Source organism: Colletotrichum gloeosporioides (genome assembly GCF_011800055.1).
Source record: "Colletotrichum gloeosporioides strain Lc1 chromosome Unknown consensus_35, whole genome shotgun sequence".
NCBI lineage: Eukaryota > Fungi > Ascomycota > Sordariomycetes > Glomerellales > Glomerellaceae > Colletotrichum > Colletotrichum gloeosporioides.
In genome coordinates, this window is record NW_025544680.1 from 244,379 (window position 1) to 260,794 (window position 16,416).

At 54.1% G+C, this 16,416-nt stretch overlaps 1 protein-coding gene across 1 annotated transcript; it reads left to right on the top strand.

The window, feature by feature from the left end:
• Positions 1-8,964: 8,964 nt before the first annotated feature.
• On the top strand, positions 8,965-10,188 carry GCG54_00008059 (DNA-binding protein creA; the record flags this gene model as incomplete). Its single annotated transcript, XM_045408031.1, has 1 exon — positions 8,965-10,188. The coding sequence occupies one exon, from the start codon at positions 8,965-8,967 to the stop codon at positions 10,186-10,188; it is 1,224 nt and encodes a 407-aa protein (XP_045265703.1).
• Between the last annotated feature and the right edge of the window lie 6,228 nt (positions 10,189-16,416).

The window sequence follows — 16,416 nt, forward strand, 5'->3', positions numbered from 1 at the left end:
AGAGGCTATAAGGGCTATTATTATAATCTTACTATTATTAATACTATAAGGAGATATTACTTAATTCTATTAGTACTAGTAATATTAGTATTAATATACTCTTCTTAGAGATTAGAGGAGGGTAAGTTTAAGGTAGCTTAGGTGATATAAGCTATCTTTTTTAAAGTTTATAACTACTTTATTAATATAGGTTAATTAATTAAGCGTTCTTAGGTAGAATAGATCTAAATAAATATTAATAAGACTGCTTCTTCTAGAGCTTTACTGATCTATAGTTAATTAACGTATTATATAGTAGTAACTATAAAGTTAACTACTGATTAGTGTTAGTCTTATAGGACTAGCTAGCTAGTAAGGGTTATTATAGGTAGTAAATATTATATTATATTAACTGTGTTAGTAGTGATATATATATAGTTAACTGCATTAGAGGTAGTAGTTATAATTATAGCGTTAATTATAGAGGGCGGTGCCTTATATAATCGCTAATTACGTAAGGCGCGCCTAGCTTAATTAACGCTATAATAGGCTGGCGTTACTGATAATATCTTATTAGGCTTATTATTAACTTAGGTATTATTAAATAGGTTAGGGTTAACTTAAGAGTTAGCTAGCTAGGTACTTAGGCTAAGCCTATTATTAAGGTTAATTACGTTAGATTTATTATTAGATAGCACTTTAAAGTGATATATAGAGCTATTATTAAGTAAGCTACTTAGAGCTATAGGATCTACCTATACTATAGCATTAAAGAGGTTATTATATAGCTTAGTAGACTTCTAGCTAGTAAAAAGCAAAAATTAATACTAACCCCCTCACTTAGGGTTACTTAGAGGGTATAGCAAGCTCTGAGGGCCTATTTTATATAAGTTTTTACTTATTTCGGCTATATGAGGTATATTGAGACTGACCCACGCTACAGCCCCGCCTAGTATAAGTCTTAGAGGTCCTTTTTTGGATGGCAAAAATGGATGGCAGGATGGTTCCGATCAGGCCCTAAGCAGACCGTCAGGGCGCCCGATAACTTTGAAGTCAAGTCCGGCCGGTCTGGCCAGACTTTCTAGCTTCTGCATCCATGTGAGATGCAAGGTACGCGCTTCCCCAGCATTTCCCTCTGCCATTTTCATGTGCAAGAATGCTACCGTTTTCCCAAGAGCTGATTGCGGTTCCCCAAACTTTGTCGCTGACATCATTCCTCGAATTCTGTCTTCGGGGAAAAGGGACCGATTTCCCCCTGGGGTACCCCCTTTCCCCCTCATCTTTTCACATGTGATAGCAACGAGGGGGGCCTACCACGCAGTACCTGCATTCCCAAACTCAAGCCTTTAACAACGGCACGAATCCAATGACGGAGCGATGCCTCATTGAGGGATGCGAGTTGACGCCGTTCATTCGTCTGTTTGCGTCTCACTGAGTCGACCAGGACAAGCCAGAGATTTCACCGGCGCCACTCACATGCCGCCAGCTCTGACCAAGCGGAAGCTCAGAGGAGCTGGCTTGCTTGTTTGCTTGTGCTCGTCGGGGATTCTCGGGATCTCAACCTCCCTCAGAAAACTGGGACCCAGGCTCATAAACACACACCACGTGTTGGCTTTTACACCCTGAGGCGTGGCTTTGACTCTCCCCACAACCTATCTACATTCTCTGTATGTATCGTCCCCCGTAAAACGCCATCCCCGGTCCATTCCCAGGCCCCCAGATACACTGCCTTTTTCAGGAAGCTGGTTTCAAACACAGGCGTGTCCCGGCAAGGAGACTCGGGTCAATCTTCACCCAGGGCAGATAACAGAATACCGCCGTAACCCAGTCCATCTCGTCCTTAGCTCAATGAGCTGCCGCCCTGTCTCCCGAAGAAGTTTGCGGGGGTACCTCCATTGAGAGGCATGTCTGGGGAAGCTTGGGCAGATCCATCCTGTCACTGAAGAGCTCGGTTCATTTCCGCTGTACTTATCCTGTCCAGCCAGGCACTGACTCATGCTCGGGCGAGTTTCGTAATCGAGAGCTGTCGCGATAGCCCCCAGTTAACGCGAGGAACTGAGCGATGATACACCCGTTGATGGCATTGAGATGTCCTACAAGAGCTAGCTGCTTCGGCGCTTGTGAGCCGGCGCATTCTTCAATCTCAAATCCCCAGATTCCAGAACATCATGGCTCACTATGTGGCCAAGACAAAGTTTTGGGACTGAAGACATCACAAGAACGCTTTTTTCAGGGGCAGAGGGGTCAAGGCAGGACTGGAAACAGGTCAGCGGGGTTCTCTCCGCGCCACTGCCGAATAATAGTTTCGTTGAGTAAGACAACCAAGCAAAGCGTGACTGGACGGGAACCATGCATTATTGCCATTGTTGCCGGTACTGGAAACGCCATCGGTCTTTCAACCCCCGGCACACAGGCAATCGTTATGCAAGATCATCGCGTCTGCCCCGCGAAATCCGTCGGAAACTTTGGGCGTACCTGGAGGCAACTGTGTGGTACGCTCTATCCCACTATATGCGGTGAGCGTACGATTCTCCGCATTTCACAATTCCGCCGCCATCGGACCACTTGATAGAACAAAGTCACAAATGTCTGAACCAAAGCCGAAGGCAGAATTGTTCTTCGGCTACTGTGTGACGGATAGGTATCTGTACAGACACGCGTACTGAGAACGACAAATCGGGCGGCTTTTGCTCTTTGTCGGCACCCGCCAACAGGCAATTCACAACCTTTGCACCCTGGGTTCATCATTACGCCGCGTCTCGAGGGCCTTGTTGGGTACTTCGAAAAATTAATGATCCGGTATCTCAGCAAACTGGGCCAAGAGTTGACAACCGGGAAGTGGCCGGCAATTCACCTGATGCTTTATCGGGAGGACGGGTAGCGCAGCAATCAGATGTCCTGGCCAGCCATATCCAAGCGTGGAGAAATCCGGGGGCGGGACAGAGGTGTGTGTAGCGGGAGACGACCTTGAAGATTTTCTCGTGGCTCTTATCTCTGCTGGGCGCATTTCATTTAGGCTGTTGATGCTACGACCCATCAGGCAGGGACAGCGATGTCTTCTTGGCTGAAGACCAAAAGGTTTCCCAGCAGCCGAATCACCTCATCACGCTGTTACATATCACCACCGTTTTCGCGTGCCCTGAGCGTTTTACGAGAAAGTCTGACTCGGTTGAAGACCCAACCGCATTGACATATTCTCAGCGGAAGTTGTAGCTGTCGCACGAGAGAAAGGGCAGAGCTCTACCGGAGACTTCACCCCAAAGAGGTCAAGCTGCGCGGTTGTACGGGAAGCAGTCTAGCAGATATGAGAGATCTGACTTCCCCAAGTCTTGGGACAGGGTCGTTGGGACTTCCCCCGGATATCCCAAATGAAGCCTAGCGCATCTGGCAGTTCGGGGGATCGACTGAACCTGGAAGGCAGGTCGGGCCTGGAAGAGGAAGTTGGATAATGGACTTTCTGAACAGCTGAGAGCATAATATACGATTGCGGACCTGCCGCTGGGGAAATCAACGAGGCATGGGGAAGGTGGCGCCGCCTCAACGCCAACGGCAACGGATTGCAAGAGGAGCGCTTGATGGCGATATGCGGGCATCAGTGTAGTGGTGAGTAGAGGATGCGATACCCCCACGTGCTGTCCCTTTTTGACGTTGGGGGTGACATGCTCATCGTCGCAAGTGAGGGGCCAGACCAAAAGCCTCACACCCTGTCAAAAGAGCTTTGGGGTCTACGCCCTTTGATTCGCCAAAAAGGTTTAGGAGGAAAAGATCCCGATTATCCGCCCATGACCTGCAAAAGTCGAAAGCATTATTGGCGTAGGCAATTGGCAACATATCGCCTTTCTTGAGGGTGAGACGAAGACCACAATCGGCACAGAATCTTTCGACCCGACAAAGAAAAACCAGAGACACGAGGGATTGTGGCTTGCTCCAACGTTGTTCAAGAAGCACGGGCAGCGCAGCCAGAAGACCTGGCCGCTGCTGTGTTGTGTGCCTCTGCATCCGCTGCAGACCGAGGAGCGAGCCGAGGATCAGGACTTCCATTCGCCCTCGGCGAGGGACTACCGAGGGCCACCGAATTACAGAGGGAGGCGCATGCGAGAGCCCTGTATCCGCTTGGCGATGCTCGGCGGCGCGCTCACAGGGCGAGGGGTGTGGGAATCTAATTCTTAGCACGAGGGGACCACCAGCCCAGGCGGCTTGTACGGCTTATCTATTGCGGATCACGTCGTTTGGGCGCGCGCTGACGAGCGCTGAAGAAAAGTCACGATGCGGAAATTTGACTCATCTGCGACAAGTCTCGCTTTTTTTTTTTTTCTCGCGCTTAACGCGCAGTGGAGATGCTGGCGAGAATAACCGAGACACACGACGGAGTATCAATGACGAGAGTCGTCTCGAAGACTACGCCCTGACTATATGTCGTCTGAGAAGTTGAGGGTGTCGTGAAAGTGCTGATGACCACAAGGACGTGGGTTGATGTTGCGGTGAAGCAAGCGCGAAATTGGTTGATCGACGATACTATGTATGCGTGAAGGGTCTTATTGCCTTGGGTGTGTCTGTTGATGGATACGCCTGCGGGCTGTCTTTCCTTCGTTGCCCCCCAGAACAGAAGAGGAAAAAATCATGGCATACATTTGTGTGGTGGTCGGGATCCGGTACCGCTCCAACTCTTATCTCGAAGGAGGAGGGGCTAGAGGTAATTTGACAGAGCGGCGGCCCCCACACCACCGGCGGGCCCCCGGACGTGGCGTTGAACTGCGAATAGTGTACTATGCAGAACGTGGACTCGGGATAGTGTTCCACGGCGTCGAAAAAGACAGACTAAAATCTTGGGCCTCAAATGAGCTGTTCGAGCGACTGCCTGGCTCGGTCCTCGGAATGACAGAGGGGGAGAGCAGCAGCAGGCAAGGAGACAGATACAGGCGCAAAGTCGGCTTGAACTTGGGCTGCAACATGACAGCTCAAGGTGGTGGACGCTGATACCGTTTGGTTGGAGAAGGTACATATCTTTGGCGGCCGTGTTGGCTGTGGAGGAGGAGTGCAGGCCGTCGCAACCCCCACCCCGCGGGGTTGCTGTCCCGACCTCATCTCATCGTGAGCTGAGCACTTCGGATCGCGGCGCCGTATCAGCTCGCGCGACGGGTGCTGTGTGCTGTGATACGGCCGGCATAAAGATAGCCCTCTGCTCGCCTGGGAGCCAACCGCATGCTCCGACGAGGATGTACAAGGGGGCCCGCGGCTGGGCAGAGGCAATGGAGGACGGCATAGAATCAAGCTTACTGGGCTCGTTCGATATGCGCTTCGCCTTGCCCAGCCATCCACGCGTGTACGATCCAGGAGTGTCATGGCCATGGCATGGCCTGCCGGTGAGAGGGCGGGCGGCAACTGGCATGGACGATCCTAGAGAGACGAACAGAGGCTGTCGTATGCTTGCTTGCTTGCCTGTCTAGCGTTTGCCCTCAGCTGATGCTCATGAGATGGGAGCATGATTTATTGGGTTCCCCACGGAGAACGGGCAATGTCTCCCCCAGGTTTCCTTTTGTCAATAAATGCAGGCTCCCGCGGGTCAAGGTTCTGCCCCTCATTCCCACGGGGTAAATCTGGACGATCACAAAAATGAGGAGAGGTCCGGACTAAATTGTGCCATATGGGCAAGACCAAGCAGACGGCGGCATTGCGTGACGGAGGGGTCCAACTTTTTTTTCGTGCTATTCCCCCAAGTGGTGTCTGGCACTGTCTGGTTCTGTTCGTTTCTTTTCGATAGCTATCCGTCTTGCGTCCTGCTCACTTTCAAGCTCCCTGAATAGCTTCCCCCATGGCTCGGCGCACCAATCAGAGCGGCGGACGGTGGCACAAGTTCGGGGTTGTTGCGGCTAAGCCACCACCTCCCGCCTCACCGCCCCGCGCCCGCCCGCACAATCGCGCAGAGTCAGGCTTCAGGGTCCCGGTCGTGATAGTTTATACCGTCAGGGCCAGGCTGGCGGGGTGCTAATCTCGGCGAGCCTGGGGAAAGGAAAGCGGGATGGGGATGTGAGCTGTGGAGGCGAGAAGAAAAAAGCCTCGTTCCTATCAGAATAGAGTGCCCACGTTGCACAAGGCCTTGTCTGCATTATGTATCCTTACTTGGAGCCTCAAGCATGAGGGAGGCACGTGTCGGTAGTAGACCGAGATGTGGCTCGAGAGGGAAATTTGAGTATGGGGACTATGGTGAGAGAGGCATCGTCAAGCGGGAATAGCGGCGGCGATACGATACGGATACGTTGTGGGTGGATAGGCAATACTGCGAATGAGGCCGAGGATGGACCACCGACAGGCTAAGGCGAGGCAGGCATTCCCACCCAGTGAGTCCATCAGACTAGTAGCCTACTGAAGGCTTTTTTCTCTTTTCATTTTCTTCTCTGTCCGTTGTGTTCCACGTTCTCATTAAGCCGGGACGGGGACAGAAAATATGAAAAGGATAAGGATCCCCCTAGCTCCCTACACTAGACGCTGAGCACGGAGATGTGTGTGGGATGGGCGGAATAAGGGAATTGTAGTGAGGTAGTTACTGTGTGTCCGTAGTGCAAGGTGTAATGTAATAGTGGACGTCTGGAGAAGACTCGGAGACTGGAGACCGGAGGATACACACAGGCCTCTTTCTGTCTCTCTGGTGGATGGATACTGCTGGTTCGGACGGCGGTATTCTGGAGTCTGGACCAGCACATCATGTAATGCCTCCATCGCCTTTTGTCTCGCCGGGGCGGGTTTGCGCCGTTAATTCGGTGAGACTTCCAATTCCCCTTCCGCCCCCCAAGACGAGTGACTCGGACATTGGCAGAGCAGGATACGATACGGTATGATACGATCGGTGACGCGCTGCGGTGCTGCTCTGGCTTGGGTATGGATGCATTCTGTATGGGTTCGAGTACGGAGGAGACACACTCTGACAAAGAAGGGATCCCGTTGCACAAGAGTTACAGGCAGCACAAGCAAGAAAAACGGACGATTAGCACATCACGACGGCAGAGGAGGGGAAAAAAAAAAAAAAAAAAAAAAGCAGGGCGGTATCTTACGGTACGGCATTGAGGTGCTTTCGCTGGTGGTGCGCTGGTGCGCCTCAGGTACCTTACCCTGCCTGAGGTGCCTTACGTGGTGCATCAGCCCGGTACGTACCTGGGATAGCGGATGCCCTGGCTGGGCTCTGCTGTCCAAGTCAGGAAAGGAAAAAAAAAGATACGTACATGGAGGGTGGTGTCCCTCCGGGAGAGTAGCAGAGCACGTCCCCTTGGCTTTCTGGGAGTGGGGAGCACAGGGTGGGGTCCCCAGTGGAGGTAAACTCCAGAGTGTCGACGGGATTCACACGCCCCCCCGTTTCTCCGTGGCACACCCCACCCCTCCTTTTCCCCTTCACCCGCTACAGCAAGACTCTGCGGTGCTGCACTGTCTCTTGTGTAGGTGTCCAGAGTCAGTCAGTCAGTTGCAGCAGTCAGGTCAGTGTCTACCTATCTGTCAGTCAGTTTCTCCGTAGTGGTCTCTCACAGGCTGGTGCTGCCGCCCCTCCTAAAACAACAATCCCTACCCAGCTGCTGTGACTTGTCTGCCGCTGCTCCAAACGGAGAGGATGCCGTCCGCCTTGCTCACTGGTCGCGGGATGTCTGTCTCTGGTCTGCCCAGTGGCCCCCAGTCTCAGCCCTGGTCTTGTCTCTGGCGGCTGGAGTATCTGTCTGCTATCTGTCTGGTCTGATTGCCTGCTCGGCCTGTGATGGCTGTTCGGCTGTGCCTGCTGGTGCTGTGCTGTGCTGTGCTGTGCTGTGCTGGTGCTGACGAGGAAGAAAAAGATATGGATGGTAAGGCAAGGCAAGGTACTCCGTATGGCGGGTTTGACGCTGGAAATGGGCCATGGGGGAGCATCCATGGGGGTCCCGCATTCGCACCCGCACCGTCACAGTCTCTCCGAGTACTCTCCACTCCCCATGTACCTTTCGCGAGTATTCCCGTCCCACGACGACGACGGCCTTAGGTAACCAGCTTGGGGGGGAGCGTCAGAAGTGCCCCAGAAGGCCCCAGAAGCACCACAACCGGGAAGGGGAGGGAAGGAAAAAAAAAAAAAAAAAGGACGAAGCTGGGGGCAGGGCGAGCATGGCGCGGAAAGCACAAGCCAGCACTCAGCACCTTCACTTCCCTTCAGCACAAGCACTCGACACCAGCACACCAGCACCAGCACCCAACATTCGTACCTGAGGTGCCTCCTGCCTTCCTTGCCTACCTACCTACTGTACCGGCTACCCAGCACCCCAGCACCCCAGCACCCAGTCGTCCAGAGAAGGAGAAACCGTCCACCCCCCTTCCCTGGCCCTTCCTTTTCCCCTTCCCTTCTCTTCCCTGCCCTCTTCCCATCCCCCCCCCCCNCCACCTGCCGCTGCTTGTCTACCGCAGTACCTGCCGCAAGTACCTTACCATTCTTCCCCTTCCACACCGTCCACACATCCACACCCTCCCACCCCCGTCCTCTTTTTTTCTTCCTTATCCCACCTCTTGTCAATCCTGTCTGTACCTACGCTCTTTCTCACATTCTCTTCCATTTAAAACTACCGCCCCGTCCTTTCCTCCCTCCCTCTGCCTCTGTTTCTTCTTTTGGAACAAATCGTTACGCCTCCTGTCAACCGTCACCGACGACAAACTGCCCCCAGGACAACCCCATACTGTCCCCAAACGCCAAAGCTCCCAACGTCAACAACCACAAGGTACATACGCCACACCACACCCTCCGCACCCAACTCCGACTCGCCCCGACTATTATATATCGCCCACCTCACCCACCACGCACTCGACCCTCTGCGCAACCCACTCTTCACACAACCACTCAACATTCACCAAATCAGAAACGACTCCTTGCAACGTCGACTTGGTTCTGCATAGCCAAAGTCGATTACCGGAAGGAAGAACAGAGAGAAAAGGTCGAATAGTTCCCAAGCCCAGCATTGCATATCTGGGCCAATGGGCGATCACATGCAACAGACACAACCGTCTCCTTTCAACTTTTCAAATTTACTCAATCCCGACAAGAACGACAACATGATTTCGGGCGACGCCATGGAAACGACTCGTCTCGGCCAGCTCAACGAGCTGAAGCCAAAGGGTCCTCTCCCCGGCCAGACCGCAGAGAACCCTAACGAGCTGCCTCGTCCCTACAAGTGCCCCTTGTGCGACAAGGCCTTCCACCGCCTCGAGCACCAGACGAGACACATCCGCACTCACACTGGCGAGAAGCCTCATGCTTGCCAGTACCCTGGCTGCAGCAAGAAGTTCTCCCGCTCTGACGAACTCACTCGTCACTCAAGGATACACAGCAACCCCAACTCTAGGAGAGGCAAGAACCAGTACAACTCAGGTCCTCAGTCACACATGCCTCAGGATGGAATGATGGCTCCTCCCCCGGCTCCCAAGACGATCAGATCTGCGCCCACCTCGAGCCTCTCTTCGCCCAATGTCTCTCCTCCTCATTCCTACTCTACTCAGTATGTCCTGCCTACCCACCTGGGCAGCCCCTTCAACCGTCAACCTCAGGGCAACAACATGGACATCTCCATCCTGGCCAAGGCCGCCAACCAGGTCGAGCGCGAGACTCTCACCGCGCCTCCTTTCCACGGCCCTGCCGCCAGACACCACCCCTACTACTCTCACAGCCTCCACAACTCGCGAGGCCATCTCCCTTCTCTCTCTGCTTACCACATGTCGAGATCTCACTCCAACGACGAGCACAACGACGACCATTACTCTGGCTCTCGTCACGCAAAGCGATCCCGCCCCAACTCTCCCAACTCCACGGCTCCCTCCTCTCCTACCTTCTCTCACGACTCTTTGTCTCCCACTCCAGACCACACTCCCATCGCCACTCCTGCTCACTCTCCGAGACTTCGACCCATGGGCTACGAGCTGCCTTCTCTGCGCAACCTCTCCCTCCAGCATGCTGCTCCCCCGGCTCTGGCTCCTCTCGAGCCTCACTTGGAGGCTCCTTACCTCCCTCCTGCCCCTGCGCCTACTAGCGCCGGCACCCCTCGCCCCACCGGCGCTTCCCTGGCGGACATCATCAGCCGGCCCGACGCTGTGAGGAAACTGCCTGTTCCCAAGATCGGCGTTCACCAACTCCTCGACGGTAACGATGGATTCCAGAGCGGCAGGAGTTCCACCACCGGCAGTGTTGCTGGCGGAGATCTCATGGACCGGATGTAACGGAAACGGCTTTCGGCAAAGTGGCATGACTTGACGACCTGGGATATAGAAGGGATAGAACTACGGCGTTTTGGGAATTTTCGAACTGGAAAGGTGGCCAACCTCGACTTCTCTCTACTTAATCACGAAATCAACTACTTCACATTCTCCAACCAAAGAAGCGACGGTCTCGCCTTTCACGGCGGCGGCTGCATTCCAAACTTATAGAACTCCTTTCCTCGACGGACTTGCAACCTGAGACTGGATTCACGACTCCTCTCCCCCCACCCATCACAACGAAAAGCAAAGTTTATTATGTGTCTACACTGTCTTTCATTTTCCTTCTGGCTCTTTTGGATTGAGATGGAGTAGGATTCTCTTGTATGTGTGTGTATATGAGTGTCGGCGAATCCGCCCACTCAAATGTGTCACGGTCTGTTTGTATGTGAGGGCGCGCGATGGGATTTTTACCAAGAGATATCAACCTATAGACGGCGGGGAACCGGTGTACATGGGCTCAAGAAAAGAGCTTCCACGGACGGGCGGGCCAGCGCATCAGCGCTTTTGGGTGTTTTTTCCTCAGAAGAGAGTCGCCGCCCGCATAGAGGCGTGCCTGACCAAGTACGTTATTTCTTATCAACCGAAACTGTTAGAGAAGTTTCCTCGAAACTCGAGAGAAATCAAGAGAACCCGATGATCCACTTCACTGGCAATTCCATGACACCCTCCATCTCGACTTGGCTGTAAACGTGACCTATTCTTTATCAATCTCAGTCTCCCTCGTGGTCATAGTGTGTGAGTAAGTTGAGGTGCACAAGTCGGGATGTGACAGACCCCAACCCACCCACCCCACACACTCACTCACACTCTCCCACACGGTGGTAGTCAGAACTCGACCGATGATCGGACCTTGCTCGACTGGGTGGGCAGCGGCGGCGGCAGCCCGTTTGTTTGGGGGGAGGCCAGGCACCTCATCCAGCGGCCACCACTAGAGGAAGAAGAAAAAAAAGTGATGGAGGGAGGACGGGCGCGTTTTCCCACCCCCACACACCTGAAGCCGCACGTAATCTGCGCAGTTTGCATCCGGCCCTTTTTTTTTTTTTTTTTTGCTTCCTATGAGCCCCCGTTTGAGGAGGAGGTCGTAGTGCCGTCGTTGGGAAACGGTGTTAGCCCGCGGCTCGGTTCACGGAGCGGCGGCGGGAGGAGGCCAGGTGCACGCCTTTTCGCATTATTGTGTAATTGTTTTCCTTTAGCTGGACCACCGGCGCGCCCTCGCTCGCTCTATCTTCTGCAACCATTTTTTTTTCTACCGAGTTATTCTACCGAAATATCCAAGACCTTTTAAAATACACACGCACACAACTAGAGAAGGCTACGTGCACACAAGGCAACCTGTGCTATCAGAATACGAGAATGCGCAAATGAAAAAAAAATTTCTTCAAACGATCATCAGCAGTGACATATTACTCGTCAGATGGCGGCGCAGGCGCGCATGAGGCAGGCATGGTGACAACGCAGCAGGGCACAGCAGTGGTTCTGCTGCTGGCCCCCCTGGCTCCATTCAGAGAGAGAAAGTCAGCTCCAGCTCTCCCATCTCGTCATTATTTCCTTGGAGTTTGCGCGCACATCTTGGCCGGGCCCCCTTTTTGGTCCCTATCTCTACACTTGGTCGCTCTTGGCCCTGTCTTTTTTTGGGCTGGGGGATAGCCACTGGGGGGACATGGGGTGGCTGTATATGGGATGAATATCTATGGGGTAAAGTAGACAGACGGGAGGCAGATACTGTAAAAATCTTTCTTCCAGCACCCCTTGCACAGGAAACGATGCGTTATCGTCTGCCTCATATTGCGTGCCGTCATGTCCTCTCCGCCGCCGCCGCCCCTCCTGCGATAAAGACAATCGTTTTGCCTGCCGCTGCCGCTGCCGGTGGGTTGGGTTGCGCGGTTGTACGGGAACATTAGTCAAGCAGCTTGACCGTTTACCCCGGAAATTCTAAACCACCACCCACCCCTCCCCCTCCCCGTCCGTTCCTCTCCCGCCCCTCAGAGCTACGTAAACGGGCCACTCGATCGTGCCATCTGCGACCTCCAGAAACCTGGCAGGACACAGCTTGGTTTTTTTCGCCAATGGCATGATTAGGGAATGGGTGTGGGTGGTGATGTGCAAAGGCCTCGAGTCAGTTAACTCTTGTCTTGTTGTCTTTTTCCCCGACCTGCGAGAGAATAAAGGTCTGGAACGACGGCATTACGTATTTCTCTGGGGGATGATATCACAATCTGCCCCACCGTCCCTGGCATGAGCAGCGGTTTCTGACACCTGTTGCAACCTTTTTTTGTTTTTCCCCTACGCGTGGGGAAGAGACGAGAGAGGGATCACAGAAAAAATTGTTGACAAACCCCATAGGATCTTCGTAAGGGACCACCGGCCCAGCCCAGCCTTAGGACTTCTTGTTTAGGGGTTCCCCTGAGCTTCTGCCTTGGTTCTTTGCCATCGGATCTTTACGGCTACACCAGCTGGGGCCAAGAAAAGCATGCTACCGGAGCCTGCGGGTGGCTACGTATGCTGTCTTCCACAACCCGGGGCCAAGGAGGTGATGACGGTTGGATTCCCCAGTTTCGGGACATGTAAGTCGTCCATGATGACTCAAAGTGGCCGCTGTCACCGAAAAAGCTTTTCCCCGTACTTTTGTTGGCGGGGAAATCTCCTGGGGATCGGCTACTCCTTTGGCTTACCTGGGGAGGATGATGGGCTTGCTCGGTATTTGTGTGGCTTGCTGCTGTTGGGTTGGTTCAGGAACGCGACGCCAAGGCTTCTCTCTCCTCGACGACTCACTCTCACTCTCACTCTCACGTAGCGGTACCTACCCTTTGGGCGTGATACGGAGGCCAGCCAGCCACCTGGTGGCCCCATCATGACTATTCGTGCGTTGTCTCTGTCGTCTCTCATCCCTCGCGCCCGACTTCTCCGGATTTTTCGGCTCCAAGGTTTTGGGCTGAGTCGTTGAATGCCAGCAGCCTTTTGTTGGATTCACAAGTGAATCAGGGCACATGTCGCGCATACCCCGTCTCCCTCTCTCTTGCCCTAGCAGCGTCGGCGACGGCGCGCGCGAACCACGTCGCATGCTTTGGCTTGGGCAGGACCGCTGGTGAGGCTGCATTTACGAAGGCTCGTCACATGTGAGAGTGCCAGTAGTGGCTTGCTCATCGGGTGCGGGCATACCAGCCCACCAGCTTTTGCAAGGAAGGGGAACTGTTTTACCAGAGCTGATGCCGTATAGGAAGATCTACAAGCCTGATTTCGGACGCGGTGCAACGCTGGCGTCCGCTCGCCGTAAAGCATCCTCTTGTTTGGCGCCTGCCCGAGAGTTTACAACGAGCAACATGCGAGCCAGAGACGTGCTGATGACGGCGGCAATAGCGGGAGCATCTCTTCCGTCCATTGCTAGCATTTGCGCGAAGAGTCGCTAGTATCAAGGCAATGGCTTCGGCATCTAGTTGCGTCTCCGAGATGGCTGCCTCAGCTCAGCAAAGACAGGCGCAGCCATCGCTTGGATGTTTCTCTCAACGAACTGAGCACTACCGCGCATAGAGGTTGCTTGCGTGCGTGCTTGTAGAAGCTCCTTCACCGCCAGACGCGACGTGTCCAGTTGAGTGCACACTTGACGCGCGAGAGGGTGTGGTAGTTGCAGATGTTCAACCACAAGATGGATGGGTGACGGTACGTACACTGTTGAAAAAAAACGGGAGTGATGCTGCTACAATTCCATCGCGAAAGCCACCGAGTGAGGGGGTGGGGCGTGAGTGCCCAGGGAGTCTGGGGAGCGCGGCATGGCGTCGCTGGCGTCGTTGGCATGGTTGGAATGCGTTCCGATTCGAAGAGGGTTGAGATGAGTTGCTATTCGAGACGGGAGAGAAGGCGGGCGAGGCCGCATTAGAGGCTTGAGCATTGTTTTTTTCGACATGTACGCTGAGGGGGCCAATGCCCCCGGGGAACGGCGGGAGACATGCGTATGCGGGAGAGACGAGACGAGACATGACGCGGATATCTCGTTGCTAAGACGGCTCAGGCGATAGGTCATAACCAGAGTCCTGGGAAATGCCTGGGCTGGCCGACGGCTTGTGATGTCCGCAGCCTAGGTAGCAAACAGGTTGCTTTTTGGGTATGCGCCGTCTCGTTTGACAACTAAGAAAGTCCGAATGGCCACGGACATGACAACTGATGGTTGCGTTGCCTTTTGCACATGCGAGTGGACGCTGGTTCTTGTTCGATTAGCCCGTCCAAATGAGATCCCAGGTTGAGACACATTTGCGGGCGCTTAAACACGAGGAAAGTCACCCCTTTCACTTGACCATTCCGCCTGATCCAAAACCAGGAAACGGGGAGATGGTGCAATGGCGCTAAAATGCGCTTCAGCAGAGCGCATGTGCCAGGGTCAGAAACCCCAAGACCAGCTGAGTCGTCACTCACGGCCTGCTTCTCCCTTTGACGGTGCTTTTTTTGTGCCGCGATTCGAGGGAGCCGCCGCCTGATTTCGCATTGACGGGAACAAGTGTGGGGGTTTGGCTGCTTGTCCCTCAGGGTGAGCAAAGAACGTTGAGGCGCCTAAGCGAAGAGTACACTGATCGGATGTGGTGCGTCGGTCCTGTTCTCGCGCTTGTTACTGATGCCCGGTCGTCAAAGCAAACCGTCCCGCTCGCTCCCGATGGTGGAATCTTTTGCGGTACGCAGAGTGCACGCATGAAGCCATGGCGCCATCCGCCATCGGTTCCGGAGTCGAAATCCAGGGGCAGGTGGGAAAGCCGTCGCCGAGGGGCATCTGACGCCGATGGGCTCTGCCTTATCGTAACGCCGAAGGACATGTGGCTGGCTCCCGGTCGCCGTCCTCGGCCTAGCCAAATCCTGCACACCCTCTTCAGGCAATCAATGGACAAGTTGGAGGTGTCGACGTTGTGTGAGCCCCCACGGCCTGCCCCACGAAATTTACCCCAGCATCCCAAGTGCGTTTTGACGTCGTTTTATGGGGTTGTGGGGGAAGGCAGCCTTCATGCAACCTTGTTAGAACACCCGGAGCCTTGAGCCAGAACGGGCGATAAGATCAGCAACCAACTGCTCTATCCCTGTGATGACGCAGTATTCACCATTCAAGCATTGTGCGCACACATCGACAGGTCGCAGCGTAGTCTCCAGGAAGACGGGTCGAGAGAGACAAGCTATCCCCATTGTCCAGGTAACCCCCGAACAACTGGCCTTTCGGAGCATATCGGAGCAGCACTGCAAAGGCGACAGGCTGCCTGTCGGCGTTAGTGACAATGTCCCAATGGGTGTCAGCAAGCAAGGGCCCCGGCATGACGACAGCAAGCTGTATGTAAAATTAGACCATCCCTGGATTGAGGCGAAGCTGGATCCTGACCGTTCACCTATCCTCTGCCTGAGTACGAATATGCCGGTGTGCCGTGTAATCCGCGGGTATCAGAGACTCGCTGGCCGTGATCCTCGTACCGCGTAGCGCCTTGGGGCATTGGGGGTGGAATGTTGTCCGCGACGCTAGAAATCTGGAGTCCAGGCAGGGAGTTCACATCCTCGGGCCCGTTATCCGTCCCGAGCCAAACCCGCTCGGGATGTGAAGTGGCTTTTCCGTCGCCGGGATTCAGACACTGGCTTGCTTCCCCGACGCCTGTGTGCATCTCGATGTCGCTTGAAGGCCCTTTAGACGTTGCGCCTCGCCTGCCTGCCGATAAAAGGGGCACGTCGATAGTGCGACGGATCAGCGTGATGGACTCTCTCTGCGTCGTCAACCAGAACGCCACTTGCCCCCAGGCTTCAAGCGTCTCTGGCTGGGTGATGCAGACTGCAGATATCATTGCGCAATAGTCTTGACGCATCTATGCTGCACGGCGGGCAGATCCCATGCGTTGGTGAATCATCGGTCCTATCAATTCCCCTAAAAGACAGGGTTGTAAATTGTCCATTTGTGGGGGACAGGTAGGCTTCTCGTGCATCCACCGCCAGTTTGATATTCATTGCGTGTGAAAATGCGCGTCCGGGGAAGCGAAGCTCCGGCTGCATCGAGGCTTGAAACGGGGAAGCAATAGCGCCTCTCTTTCGTATGCACTGTCGATTGTGTCACCACGCATTCGTCTGCGCATCCCAATTTGTCAAGGAGGCTGCAGGCAGAAGGCGGATACAATTGTAGAATTGTGGTCGACTCGAGTTGGCTTTCGGACAAGCAGTGGAGTATCATCCTCCGGG